This window comes from Clarias gariepinus, chromosome 22, assembly GCF_024256425.1.
Source record: "Clarias gariepinus isolate MV-2021 ecotype Netherlands chromosome 22, CGAR_prim_01v2, whole genome shotgun sequence".
Lineage (NCBI taxonomy): Eukaryota > Metazoa > Chordata > Actinopteri > Siluriformes > Clariidae > Clarias > Clarias gariepinus.
In genome coordinates, this window is record NC_071121.1 from 27,526,552 (window position 1) to 27,542,471 (window position 15,920).

General features: G+C 39.4%; 1 protein-coding gene across 1 annotated transcript in view; it reads left to right on the forward strand.

The window, feature by feature from the left end:
- Positions 1 to 2,933: 2,933 nt before the first annotated feature.
- LOC128510645 (collagen alpha-1(XXIV) chain) overlaps positions 2,934 to 15,920 on the forward strand; it is a 112,649-nt gene continuing 99,662 nt past the window's right edge. Inside the window, exons 1-2 of the mRNA XM_053483079.1 lie at positions 2,934 to 2,958; positions 3,978 to 4,073. Coding sequence (XP_053339054.1) covers positions 4,063 to 4,073 — 11 coding nt within the window. The 5' untranslated portion in view covers positions 2,934 to 2,958; positions 3,978 to 4,062. The remainder of the gene's footprint in view (positions 2,959 to 3,977; positions 4,074 to 15,920) is intronic.

A 15,920-nucleotide genomic window follows, 5' to 3' on the forward strand; every position in this document is an offset into this window, starting at 1 on the left:
AGAAGCGTTTAGTCCTTGACGTTCATCTCTCAGCTGCTTGTTCACACACTAAAACAGGGATAAAGTGTGAGGTTGTGTTTACATCTGTGACAGTTTCAGAATGTAAGAGGATAAGCAGACTGATGTTAGAGAGCCATGTGGTCCACGTGTGTGAGTGCGTGTGTGCTCCAAGATATACATGAACCTGAACCTGTTACGCTTTTAGAAGCTATGATAGATGATATGTTTGTGCCTCCTAAGGCTGTCATGTGTCACTGTGGCGGGGTCAGAATCCTGCCTGATCTTTCATTAACACTCCAAACAGGCTAGCATAATGCTACAATCCTTTTTTTATCCAGAAAGTGACGGTGCTTTTTAACATTTTTGGACAAGTGGGAAGGTGAGGTTTTGGTAACTTTGGGAAAGCTTTGTCATGGATGATAACTGTTAGCTAGCAAGGTAACAGTTATAGCAAGTCACATAGCCAGAGTATTCGGTGGTTCTGTGAGCTGTGCGGACTGATTATTATGAAGCTCTCTTACCCTCCTGGTCATGCACAGAGATATTTATGAATTAACTAGCATGATGATGCTTTATCACACACCTACCATATTTTTTCCTCCATTTTTCATTATGATTTGGTAAAATGTGCACGTGGTAGTTTCAGGGCAGAGCTCTGTGTGTTCAGACTAAGGATTCGCACGAATCACGTGCGCAAGGTCAAAGCAGAAAATGTGATTTGAGCGAAATAATCATTTGAGTAAATAATCATGAGAAACCGTACGAGTGCATGAAATGTAGGTCAACTGATGCAACAACCAGTAAGGTCTCTCACTGAGAGCTGACTCTTCCAACAAGATGACTCTTTGAATCAGTTCTTTAGAGTTATGTTGAGAGTCGACTCACATTTTTTTGAAAAGACAAGAAATTCGTTTGGACAAGTAAATTGGTGCAGACTGTGAAATTCAATATTTGTCTGGTTTAAAAAGATAAAAAAGCAATAAACTGTGCGAGCTAAAAGAATCGACTCTTAGTGGTGAGCTGAGCCAAGTGAACTGACTCGTTGAAAAGAGTCAGAAAATAGTGTCTGTCCGACATAGCCGTGGTCAAAAGTTTCACAATTGTGTTTTTGTTTGCCCAACTGCCTCTTGAGGATCGACCACAAGTTCTCACTGGGATTAAGGTCTGCAGAGTTTCCTGGCCATGGACCCAAAATTTTTCTGTTTTGTCCCCGAGACACTCAGTTATGACTTTTGCCTTATGGTGAGGAGCTCCATCATGCTGGAAAAGGGCATCAACATACTGTTCCTGGATGGTGGGGTGAAGTTGCTCTGTACCGTTCTTTATTCCTGTCTGTGTTCTTAGTCAAAATTGTGAGTGAGCCCACTGCCTCGGCTGAGAAGTGATACCACACATGAATGGTCTCTTTACCGATAGTGTGACACAGGACTGATGGTAGACAAACAAAAACACAACAAACTGACAAACTCCAAGCATTGATAATGGAAGAATGAGCTACGCCATCGGTCAGGGTGTGGCCCAGAAGTTGATTGACAGCATGCCAGGGGGATCAACAGAAGAAGGGAGGATCAACACTGCAAATATCGACTCTTTGCATGAACTTAATATAATTGTCAATTAAAGCCTTTGGCACTTCAGTAAATCAAATTTAAATTTTATTCGTCACAAACGCAGGTATACACAGTACGATATGCGGAGTATACAACTGCTCGTGACTTTTAAAATCTAAATTATCAATAGGGATATAAATAAATTACAAAATGGAAATTAAGAATGAAATATATGGACCTCAAGAACAGAATAGAATATAGAATGTGGAATAGAGTATACATGTGACACAAAGATCTAAAAACACTGAAGCAGCAGATTTTGTGAGAGGTATATTTAGGTCATTTTCAAAACTTAGAAAATAAAAAAAAAACTCAAAAAAAAGAACAGACAATCCTAAACTGATTTACAAAAAATAACGACTCAGTATCGCCATCTACTGACAAAGCCAGTCTTTGCAAACCCATATAATAAATACTGTACCATCAAGAGTTCATCTATTTATTTTCCATTCCACTTATCCCGTTTAGGGTTACCCAGGGCCAGGGATCTGGGTCGATCTCAGGAAATGTAGGGCATAAGGTGAGGTACACATGCGCACACACTTATGCACCAAATCAGATTACAATGCATGTCTTTGGACTATAAGAGGAAACTGGAGTACCTGGAGGAAACCCACCAAGCTTCTTCTTTGTCTTTGGGCTGTTCCCTTTCAGGGGTCGCCACAGCGAATCATCTGCCTCCATCTAACCCTATCCTCTGCATCCTCTTCTCTTACACCAACTAACTTCATGTCCTCTCTCACTGCATCCATAAATCTCCTCTTTGGTCTTCCTCTAGACCTCCTGCCTGGCAGTTCCAACCTCAGCATCCTTCTACCGATATACTCACCATCTCTCCTCTGAACATGTCCAAACCACCTCAATCTGGCCTCTCGGACTTTATCTCCAAAACATCTAACGTGGGTTGTCCCTCTGATGAACTCATTCTTGATTCTATCCATCCTTGTCACTCCCAAGGAGAACCTCAACATCTTCAGCTCTGCTACCTCCAACTCTGCCTCCTGTCTTTTCTTTAGCGCCACTGTCTCTAAGCCGTAGAGCATTGCTGGTCTCACCACTGTCCTGTACACCTTTCCTGTCATTCTCGCTGATACTCTTTTATCACACAACACACCTGACACTTTTCTCCACCCATTCCAACCTGCCTGTACCTGCCTCTTCACTTCCTTTCCACACTCTCCACAGCTCTGGACCGTTGACCCTAAGTACTTAAAGTCCTTATTTACCTCTGCTCCCTGAAGCCTCACCGTTCCTCTTGGGTTCCTCTCATTCACACACATATATTCCGTCTTGGAGGAAACCCACCAAGCACAGGGAGGAAATGCACACTACACAAACAAGACCAAAGGTGAGTTTCAAGTCCCCCAACCCTAAAGTTGTAGGGTCACAGTGCTAAACACTACTGTAAGTCACCATGCCGTCCCAAAATCGAGAATTCACTTAATACGATTTTATTGCCACTGAAGGCAGATTTTACCTATATGTGTATATAATAGCTGATCTTTTCTGTAGGGAGAAACGTATTACTGTAACATGCCTAGAAGGAGTCTCCAGTGTCAGTGCTTTGTAACAGTCAGAAGTAAAGCTTTTCTGACATCATTAGGACAGAGGAGTTTGCGCTTCTTTTCTCTTTTTCATCACACCTGTTGTCGCTGATTATTTTTCTGTTCGTAATGAAACTTTCGCACATTTTCTTGTATCCGTTTTGTGATTATTTTGGTATCTGTCCTGGATTCCTGTCTCAGTAGATTTGGTGCTCCTGCAGAATCATATTCTTACTGATCCAGGACACTAGATGGCAGCACTGCCATGCACAAAACGAGCAGAGCTGCCTCTCTCAAGCATGACCTGACTGAATGTTTGTTCCACACTTGCTTTTTGGTTACAGTTGTGTTAAATGGCTGTTCATCATCACACACAGGGGTGTTTCATCTCTGATCTCTCTGTGTGTTAGATGTCTCATGTGACTCACTTCACTCATCCGTATGTAGAGGAAGATCATCATCATCAGCAGCAGCAGCAGCAACAAAGACCACAACCACAAAATCATCAAATATTCTAAAATTGTCTGTCAAGCACTCTAAAGGAGGTGTGGCCTCATCATATGTCAATCAAATTAATGGAGGTGTGGTCTATGTGTCTGTCAATTACATGGCATGGCCTCTGTGCATGTCAGTCACATTGAAGGAGGCGTGGCCTTTATGCATATCAATTTAATAGCAGGAGGCGTGGCCTCTGTGCTTATGAATCAAAAGACAATGGTGTGGCCAATGTGTGTCAATCACATTAAGGGAGGTGTGGCCTTAGTGCATGTCAATCAAATTAACAAATGTCTGGCCTATGTGTCTGTCAATCACAATTTAATAGGTGAGGCTGCTGTGCATGTCAATCAAGTTGATGAAGGAGGGGCTTATTTGTCTGTTAATCACAATTAGGAAGGTGCGGTCTCTGCATGTCACAGTGGTAATCATCATCAATTTTCTCACTCACTCATCGTCATTACCGCTTTATCCTGTATTCAGGGTCGCGGGGGCCTGGAGCCTATCCCAGGAGACTTAGGGCATGAGGCGGGGTACAGCCTGGACAGGGTGCCAATCCATCGCAGGGCACACACACATACACACACTCACACACTCATTCACTCACTACGGGCGATTTGGGAACACCAATTAGCCTAACCTGCATGTCTTTGGACTGTGGGAGGAAACCGGAGTACCCGGAGGAAACCCACCAAGCACAGGGAGAACATGCAAACTCCATGCATACAGAGACGGGAATTGAGCCTGGCTGGGAATCGAACCCGGACCCTGGAGGTCCAAGGCGCTACACCACGGCGCCGCCAAGTTTTCATTTATTGTCTCTAAAAGGAATTAAAAACAGATTTTCCTTTTGCAATTTTATTTATTTGTAACTTTAAGTCCTTTTAGGTACAGTATAAACGTGCAATTAATTATATATGTAATTCAAATTTGAATTAAAATGTACTTATTGATCATTTTAAATTTATTTATTGATTGAGTGATATATTGTGGACAAATGTATTGCGATATAATTGATCACAATATTGAAATAAAATCCTTGTACGGCCCAGGACTTGGCCTGTAACCTTTTGATCATATTTTGCAGTGTCTGTGTGTGTGTGTGTGTGTGTGTGTGTGTGTGTGTGAGTATGTGAGAGAAATCATAGATCATTAATGTAGTAGTAATATGATTGCACTGATTGGATCCTGAGGATTAGTGCCTTGGGTTAGGGTTAGGGTTAGGGTTAGTCCAGCTTGTGATTTTTATTTAGTTCTAATTTTAAGTGCGAACTAAATGTTCCTATTAAATGAAACAAAATTGTTCTCTTAAGTCCCGCGTCTTTTTTTTAAACATGAGAAATTCCCTACTGAGGCGTGAAAGCACACATGGCCCTGGCGTACAGCTGGATCTGCAGCGTGGTGTTTACGCGCCGTGTCTGAGTATCAATAACGTCCGGCTACTGATTGGTCGGCACCGTTAGTCCGAAGGTTCGGTCTCGCATTTCTGACATTTTAGGAGGAATACTAGCGAGGGAGGGGGGGAGGGGGAGGAGTGCAGCTAATGAGCTTTGCTAACGTTTCTATCACAAATCTTTCGTTTCTGGTTACGACATGCCGTCGTGTTTAGTGTCGAGAGCAATCTCCTTCTCTCTTCATTGTACTTAGTGATCAAAGTCAGATTTAATTTTCTGCTTGAGGAAACTAAATTTTAACACCACCTCTTCATTCGCTGTAATAAAACTCAAATGACTTTTACGCCTGTCATGATCTGGCCTTCTCTCAACCTGCTGGAAAATGAACCAGAACCGAAAGTTCTCTTGGTTCCTGTTTGGGTAAGTGAAACCTGACTGCTTTCAGGGATGTAACACCATCATCATGATCATCACTTATATTTTTAATTTAGCCAATCAGGATAGAGATTTGAAACATTGTGTTATATGGAAGCCCCGCCCCCTTTCCAGCTAATATTTAGCTTAGTAAACGTTCATCTCGATTAGGTTTTCCTGCTCCGGGGAAAGCTGAATGTTCTGAGTTCCTGTTTTTAAGCTAGCTAATGTTATCATTTATCAGGAACAGGGCTACGAAATAATCAAAGTGACAAAGTATCAAATCGAATGCTTTATACAGTAAATGATTCTTTGATAAGTTTTTGTTTTTATCTCCAGCTGTTTAAAAGGTGAAGACATCATCAGGGTGGAAACATAAATCAGTTTCCCTGATGCACGAGAGTCGACCGATTTTAGATTCAATTCTAGAATGTATTGTGTTATGATTATTATGTTTACTGCAGTTTTACTTTTTATCCAGAAAAGCAGACGAAATCCGGATCTGCACCGAACAGCTGGAAAAATACCATTTGATGACTTGTTTTAAAAAAAAACATGCAAAATAAAAAAGAAAAAACGTTTTGTTGATTTCATTCATACTTTTTTTTTATATTTCTGGCTGCTGTCTTGAATTGATCAGTTTTATCATGGACGGATGTCTCATCCCATTGCTTTTAGCCACATACCTTCTCTCTCTCTCTCTCTCTCTCTCTCTCTCTCTCTGTTGCTGTAGCCGGAGGGAGATGGAGCAGTAAAGCAGCTCTGCCATGACTGGACATGTTTCACACTGCTGCTGGCTAAAGAGAAAGAGAGAGAGAGAGAGTTAAAGGGAGGAGAAATGCTGTGAAAGAGTGATAGAGAGAACTAGAATTAGTCAGATACAAAGGGAGAGAGAGAGAGAGATGGAGGGAGAGACAGCAGGAAATGCAGAAGGAAAGATAGTAAGTGAAAGACAGTGAGACAGAGACTTGATTAAAAAAAAGTGAGATGGAGAGAGACATTGAGACAGACCAAAGGGCAGGCGGAAAGAGAGATACAGAAGAAGAAAGAGAGAGAGAGAGAAAGAAAGAGAGAGAGAGAGAAAGAAAGAGAGAGAGAGACAGGAAGACAGACAGAAGGATGCAATTTGTTTAAATTAAAAAAGCTGTTCATGTTAAAGCATGAATCTTTAAATTCATATGCATCTACGTGCACAAATATTCTTTCTCTCTACACACACACACACACACACACACACACATCACTTCAGTGTTTGTTAGTGATTATGTGATGTGACTCGGCACCTGAGGGTTTTTTTTTCAGACGTGTCATTTTAATAAGGCAGGGTTCTTGTAGTTCTCTCTCTCTCCCTCTCTCACACACACACACACACACACACACACGCACACACACTTTGCCCCATCCTGCACCTTCAGCTGCAGCCTAATTGACTTTCAGATGAACAAATTTGCTCATTTCTTCCCTTAAAACTTCATGTTTTTTAAAAAAGCTTCATGTTACAACTTCACCTCTGGCAGTAACGGAGCTCTGACACTGGAGACTCCTTCCACTAATCTTACCTAAACATCTCATTACAGAAACTCTCACTATATACACAGAGTCAAATCACGATTTTCTCCATCACGTCTCTGTGTTTGTGAAACGACTGTGAATAAAATTACAGTTTAATTTTCTTATTTGATCATATTTAATGATGGTATAATGTCTTGTCTTTAATCACAGCTTCACACTTCACTACATTTTGGTTTAAGCTTCATTATCATTTAAACTCATTTTCTTGGATCACGTCTCTCTCTCTCTCTCTCTCTCTTTCACTCATTGTCCCCCCCCCCCCGTTCGCTAACTTGTCATTCCGATCACGGCTTATTACAGCTGAATGTTTTGTCTCGGGTGGTGACTCTGCGTTCCCTCTGATCGTGAATCGTGTCTTTCTCTTTGATCACAAGCCACTCTCGCTTTGATCTTCGCTCGTTCCGCCATCTTTTCGCTCAGTCAGCGCTAATACGCCAGTGTTTATATAAACACACAAGCTCCTCTAAGCCGACTCGCGCTACTTCACAGCATTAACACGGGTTTGTAATTAGGACACAGAATAATGCTTTTATTTTTTATTAAAGGTGTTCTTTAAAGGGCACCCGTTATACAAAAATCACTTTTTAGTCTTGTTTAGTGTGCCAGCTTTATTATACCTGGGAGTTTAAACAACCCAATTAAGTTTTCCCCCTACTGTGACCTCACATATGAAAATTCTCCTCCCCCGGCTAGTTGCCTAGCAACGTTGTTCCCTAAAATGGCGAGGCTCCGCATTAGCTCATTTGCATAGTCACGCAACCTGCAGATTTGGTATTCATTTGTTAAAGAATAGTATAATATGGGACCTTTAAGGATTCCTTGATAATTGTTAGCGTCTAAATATCGGCTTTTTTGTTCGTTTTTTAGTTGAGTGTAGTGTTCCATGTAGGACGTTAATGTGGGACAACCAGAAAACTCTTCAAGCTGCGACGAATGCCACATGACTTACTTTTGTTTCACACACATTTTAGATAGCTGTACCATTAGCTCAGCTTATCTGGGATACAGATAATACAAATAATAATAATAATAATAATAATAATAAGAAGAAGAAGATGAAGAAGAAAAAAGAAGAAAAATAATAATAATAATAAGTGAGCTTCTTTCTTTCACTTAGTTGCTTATTTTTTTACTTATTTACTTACTTTCTTGCTTTTCTTGCATACTTAATACTCACTCACATCTATTATATTACTTAATTACTTTTCCTTACCTTCGTTTGCTTACTTATTTTTACTTACTAACTTTATTTTTTACTTACTTTAATTTAACTTATGTTTACTTACTTGATTATAATTACTTATTTACTTACTTGCTGAAAAAACTGCATTTACTTTTTTCTAACTTACTTCTTACTTAACCTTACTCACTTCCTTCACTTACGTCATTTTATTTACTCACTTTGAATTACTTACTTATTTTTACTTATCTACTTAACTTCACTTACTTACTAACTTACTTTAACTTACTTACTAATTTTTAATTACTTACTTAACTTTAATTACGTACTGTACCCACTCACTTTCTTTCACTTACTTACCTGTATTTACACTATTTTGTTATTTAGATTTAATTACTTACTTAACTTTACTTACATAATTAATTTTACTTCCTTCTTTACTTATTCTTATCTTCTCCTTACATCACTTATTTTTACTTACCTACTATAAATTATTTAACTATTTCCATTTCAACTCCAGTTTTGGTTTCTTATAACATTAACATTTTACTGCTCTGTATAAAATGTTAAAACAGGAAATAAGATTTATGTTTTAAAGTGAGTGTAGAGATGACTCATATCTAAGTGAATCCTTCTGCAGGACACTTCTCTACGGAAATCTGTAGAACACATCAGCCAGGTCTCTGATTCTCTCTGGGTTTCTGGTTTCATCGTTACAACCAGCTAGAATTTTCAATAAATATTAGTCAACATGAACGATGGAGAGAGAGAGAGAGAGAGAGAGAGAGAGAGAGATTCCCTAGTGTAAAATAAATCATCTAAAGATAACGGCTAACATGTTCTTTTATTCCAGAAACAAACTTATAGCATATTAACTTAAGTATTTTTTGTAACTGCACTTTTTGGAACTTAGTGTTAAACCTTTTGCTAACAAAACAACCTACAGTACATTACTATTAGGCTAATTAAACCTGATATTTAAGTTATTAATTTGCTAAATAGCTAGCTAAAAGTACAAAGTATGTTGCAGTGGCCAAAACATTAGGCATTATTATTATTCATAGTAAAAATAATCAGAGGATTTTATGCTTAGTGTTACACCAAGTCGGAGTGTTTAGTGTTAATCATGTAGCTTTCCAACATTAGATGTTTGCTGTGGTGCTAAAAGGACTCAGCTAACGCACGGACACTAGCATGACACTGTTGCATAACACGCACGAGTTCTCCTTCACAATTAGCAAACAAGTTAAATTTGTATGTCATGTTGATGTTTGCCAGATGTGTGTGTGTGTGTGTGTGTGTGCGTAAACAGCATGTTGAAAGTGATGATCGGCTTAGCTACCTGCCATTATCCAAGATATAAAAAGTATCCTCTTTACAAAAGAAAAAAATAAAAGAAAATCAAACAATGTATTTTTACTTATAAATAATGTCCAACAAAATTGTTGATTCACTGAAAATAATTACACTTTTGATCTTTATTGTGGTTGTGTAGCACTGCTGAGCTAGGTGATGCAACACCTAGCGCAACTAACGTTAGGTCAATTATTTAATTTAGCAAACATGGGGACGTTAGGAGGCGCGCACTGATGACATCATACAGTACAGCACTAACAAGAACATTAAGCGAGAAAAAGTAAAAAAAAAAAAAAGTCTCCTAGTGTCCTAAAAAGAATTTGCTGTTTACATGTGTAAACACACACACACACACACATATACACACACACTCTGTTGCAGTAATGGACGTTCTTCAGCTTCTGGTCTCGGTCTCGCTCCAGCGCGTCGCTCTGCTGCACTACACGTCATGTTCTGTAAATATACTGCAGCGTTATTTACATACAGATTTGTAAATTCTGATTATTTTTATTATAACGTTATTCATTATTGTAGATCATTTTGCTTTTTCTAAGGCTTTATAACAAAGAATCATTTTGCCGTATCTAACTTTAAAAAAGTATTTCTGTCATTATTAAAAATCATTTAAATCTTTATAAACATACCTCATTTTAAGTATTTCAAAGAAGTCTCATATCTGTGATGAAAAAATGATAAATAATAATAAAATGCTGTCTCTCTTTGTCTCTATTTCTCAGAAATTATTTGCAGACTTTTTTTTTTTACTTAATCAGTAATGGTCACGATTTTTACCCGCAGAATTTGCAAATATACCAAATAAGGTTATTTAACTTCCGATGCAAAAGGCGTAATGATTTTATGAATATTCTAGTTGAAGTTTTACTCAAAACATGTGTTTTTAAAAAAAAACAATTAACCAATAATTTATAATGAGCATTGAGGAAATGTTCACGACAAAATTAAGGAAATGTGGCAATATTAGATTTTAATTAATTAAAGGAATAAAAAAAAAAGTCATTAAAGGAAGAAAAAAATGTACACGACAATTTTTCCAGAATTGTAGTTGTGTGTTACAATTTGCATGAAATTATGCATGAATTAGGATAAAGATATGATGTAACATTAGTGCTTATGATTGACGTCTACAGCATCCAAGTAAAACATTGACTTGTGAAGAAATGAGGAACAAAACAGTTCTTACACTAAAGCAGATGAGATGAGTAGATAATTTCTGTCTCTCTCACTCTCAGTTACATTAGATCCATGTTTGTTTCTTGGAAAAAGGGATTAAGCATAAATACATCACTATGTTTTCTTTTTTTATACACCATCAGAACCATGAGCAATTATTTCTAGCGTAATTATAACAATTTTAGAGTCTGGAAACCGTACTAATGTTAAAGATGCACATGAATGATGTGTCACCATGGTGCACTAGCATCTGTGTGTGTGTGTGTGTGTGTGTGTGTGTGTTACCATTGTCTGTTGGCTTTGCAAATAAACATATTGTTCCATTTACAGATGAAGCTAATAGTTGGCGCTCTCCGTAACCCGCTGATGTAAACACAGAGCCATGTAAAGCTCGGTGACTCTGGACGGAAAGAACGACGGCCTGTTGCATCAAAGTGTAGAAGACACTGAGCTAATTCAGGCTTTTAACGGGGGGCTACAGGGAGGAGTGTGGGTCAGAAATTGTTCACAGATCTGAGCTTGTGCAGTTCAGACTTGCTGTGATTAAAGCTCCTTACAGACGGACGGACTCGCCGACTTTAGGGAGCTGTGTCTCAGTGACAGACTTTATTGGTTGTGCGCTAAAGCGATGATTAGCTTGGGATTGATTTTACGTCAGTGTAGACATGTTTGTATTCGGAGAAGCAACTTTAAGTGGCATGAGCAGTCAAGATCATTAAATTCTTCTGGCTCTGAAAGCATTGCACTCAGGTTAGGTCACACTTAAGGTCACTTTAACAGTCTGGTGTAGGGGATATTCCAGGTTGTTAAAAATGTTATTGGAGTTTGGACCTACGGCTGGGGTTTCAGGTTGGGTTAATATACAGTACTATAAGGTCAAACGTTTAATCGTATATCAGAAAATGTGTTTTAATTAACATAAAGTCTACTTTTTTTGAACTACTTGTTATAATTTTTATTCTATAATGAACACAGCAATTTAATAAGCCATTAGTGCAGGTCAAAGTGGGACTTTTGATTGTGCAGAATAACAGAACACAGGTATAAAGTTAATTATTAAAACTCTTATTATCTTTTTATAATGCTCTGCCAAACTGATGCACTTATTCCAGTGTTTCACTAGTGTTTGGATACCATCAAAGTAGAACGTTTTCTCAGAGCACCAGAGCCAAGATGTCTAAAACGCTGGCCTCCCAAGAACTTCTTAAATGGTCCAAACATGTCGTGGAGTGAGGTCAGGACTATACAGGGAATGTGGCAATAACTCCCAGCCGAGTCCCTTAAATGTGCAAGTGGTGTTGGTGAATGATGGTGTGTACAATTCCCACAGACAGATGTGTCTCTTCCACAAGTTGACGACAAGTCATCCGTCCATTTTCAAGGATCAGACATTCCACTCGCTAAATGTTTACAATGTTCACGACTGCAGTGGGCTCAGAGCCACCTCGGCTGGGATCGTCATGCACAGACATTCTTTAAAACATTTGCACTGTTCAACTTTTTAACTGCGACTAACAGACTCATCTTCTGTAAATATCAATTGCAGAAATTTCCTAGTTCGACTTTTTATCAATTGCTATACAAAGCCATCTTCATGGTTTCCAAGCGGCAGTGTTCTCAGTAGTTACATTCATCTATAAGCAGACCACAGAGGGCCATCCTTAGCAGCAGTGAAAGGAAAACTCCAACCAAGTAGGGTATTAGGATGGATCAGGAAGGTCTGGAGGGCAGAAGGGGTCAGGGGTACAGGTATCTCAGGGGTGTCATGTGTAGCTTAACAGAGAGAAAGAGAACATGGAATGCTTCCCATAAAGGATGTACATTTATATGTATAATAATGTAAACTTTATTTATAGGTCAAGCAGGGGTTCCAGCAGGGCCCTCCTTGGGAAGTAAGGCAACCAGTCACTTCTCCATCATCACATTTACATTTACCAGACGCTCTTATCCAGAGCGACTTACATTTTTATCTCATTACACATCTGAGCAGTTGATGGTTAAGGGCCTTGCTCAAGGACCCAACAGTGGCAACTTGGTGGTTGTGGGGTTTGAACCTGGGACCTTCCGAACCGTAGTCCAGTGCCTTAACTACTGAGCTACCCCTGGCCCCAACCTGAGTCACCAACCTGAGTGAGCTTCAGCATAAAGTGGCTGGACACAACTTCCAAACATACCAGTTTACCCTAACATTTGTTTCCCATTAAATTTGTTTTTAGACTCCTAGCCCAGGGAGAGCCCTGCTGGAAACCCTGCTTTCACTATAAATAAAATAGAGATACCCGAGTTCTTCAGATTTACTTATTTACCTGAATATAAATTAATATCTTTACTGCAGATCCTGCCCAAGGCTACTTTATCCATTTATGCTGTCACTAAAATGAATTGGTCCAAGGATTCACTGCAGAACCAATATGTTTTCCAGGCATGAACCTTGTAACTGATCCCACCTAAATAAGCCCCAGTCTAGCCCTAACCCCATAACTCATGCAATGCTATACAACAGACATATGCATTTATCCAGCCTGAAACACGTAGATTACAAGTGTCACTGTACCCCATACTGTAAGTGACACAGACTCTGTCCCTAAAGCTACTTTCACCAATTAACCATCAGTTCCTACTTCATTGTCACTATAATAACAAGAACCAAACGAACTGTAAACCATCAGACCAGTAATTTAACACTGGAGGCAATTTAACATCACTTCCATTGTCTAGTAGCAATGCAAACAAACAGTTAGACTGCAGTTCCCATCCAATCAGAACACATGTTTAACTAAAATACATCTTAACAAATTCCAAATCAGCCACTAAAACTCCTTCATACAAACGCAGTTGTAACCACATGTGGAAACTCAATGGTAAAGACCTAGAATTGCTTATTTAAAGGTCATGAGTTTAAATCCCAGCACTACCAATCCGCCAATGTTTGGCCCTTTGAGCAAGATCCTTAACCCTGAACTGCTCTGATGTATAAACAAGATAGTCACTCTACAAAGATAATGGTGTCTCCCAAATGCTGTGAAAGTAAACCAATCAGATAATGGTTTCCTTTCTCAGTAAGTCTTTAAACAATCAGGTCTGGTTCCAGTACAATCAGGCTGAAATCATTCGCACAAAATGGAACTGCACCCACTCACTCACTCTCTATAGCAGTTATGGTGTCCAGGGATGCAGGAGGCCTGAAGCCTATGCCAGGGGACTCGTGGCACGAGGCAGGACACATATCCTGGACGGGGTGCCATCCATCGCAGAGCACAAAAGCTCACACACTACAAGCAATATGGAAATGCCAATTAACCTCATCTTGGTAATGTCTTTGGACAGTCTGGGAACCAAGAGGAAACCAACCTAGCATGGTGAGGACATTAACGACTTTACTCAACATTGGCGATGTGATGCCACGGTGTTACCCATTTTACCTTTTCCAATTACAACTAAAAAAAAAAAATAATAATAAATAAATAAATAAATACAGTAAATAACAATTGGTTGGCTTGCTACTGGACTTTCATTGGTGTGCAATCCATTTTATTCCCTATTTTTAGCAAGTAGTCGAAAAACCCCATATCTGTGTCTACACTCTTATTGCTTGTGCCTCATGTTTAGACCCGTTGTTCTGACATTCACAGGGTTGAGATTTGGTTAAATATGAGCGGTTAAGCTGGTTCTATTCATCCTGTTGCTCCTGTTATTAGTCTTAACATCAGTAAAGCTGAGTGATTCGTTTACACTGGAAGTCAGCCATACCTGTGGCTATGAGTTTCAGGTGAGTCGGATCCTTTTATCTCTGCCATCTGATCTGTCCATGATTAAACTGTTCCAGATTAGAATCCTAATGCACTTAAAAAAAAAAAGAAAACTGTAACCTACTCAAGAACCTCACGGACACCCTTTCCCACTCTGATAGTCTTCTAGCTACCTCCTTATTATTATCATTTTTTTTTTCATGGGAGAGTGGATGATCTGACTCATGCATCCATTAATCTTTGGTACAGTTGGCTGGCTTTAATTAAGGCCTGTTCTGTCTGGCTTCGACTCCCCAGGTTTAAACCTCCATTTGGAGTTAATACTCGCTGGAGGGGAACCAGGTCTGACCGGAGACACTGCTCAGTTACACACACACACACACACACACACACACAATGTTCTCTTTAACTCTGCATGAGAAATGTCACAGAGCGAGTCAGGCGTTAATAAAGAAGTCCTCGGTTTGCATCAAATCATCAGACGTTAGCATCTGCTAGGATGTGTTTCACTGTTTGTCTTTAATTTGGAGCCCTGTTTTATATCTCAGCGCTTATTTTCCCTGTTTTTAGACAAACGCTTTGCATCTGCATCTGGAAGCTGGCATTGCTTATGATGATTAACGTCTTTTACTTACCTCAAAGCAAATCCATCATTGTTTTTACATACCAGATAGTGCTGCACGTGAGAGGATCTCATCATGGTCAGGAAGAACTGTTAATGTTTCTATAGAAACGGCGTATCTATTAAAAGACGTAAAGTTTTTTTATGTGTTTGGGTGTGGTTTCTTGGTATAGTGGAGTTGTTATAGGTGACAATTCGGTAACAGTGACTCCGCTCGATCGCACCACCCCATCACTTATTATTTCTCCATAGCAGCACCACACTGAGTGTTTTATTCCTGACCGAGCTGGCAGGTGCCACAGGGACTCAGACCGAGTTAGTCCAGCAACAGAGCAGCTGACAGCACGCTGAGATTAGCCTCGCTCAGGGGACTATCTTTAGCATTTTTACCCGGTGACATCGACCTGGAGGAACAGCTGAAGCTGATGGACAAGGGACAGGAGGTGCTAACAGGAGAACAGGAGGTGTTTCTGGGTAAAAACAATTAGATGAGGTCGTTATTGTAGTCAGAAGTGTTAAGAGACAGAAAGAAATATCTGTTGCATTAAAATTGATCAACCTTAAAACTTCTAAAAGCAAACCAGTTAATTAAAACTAATCTGACTAGATATCAAACCGTTCAGTTGTCATTTGGTCAGCTTTTATGGAATTTTATGGGCGTGGCCAAATGTAACTTAGCCCTGATGTGAACATACTCATTGACATGAGCACACTTTTTAAGCGACATAATATTTTATTCAAGAAGCGAGCGGTCTAAAACGTTCCAAACCCAAAACATTTAAGGATATAAGCA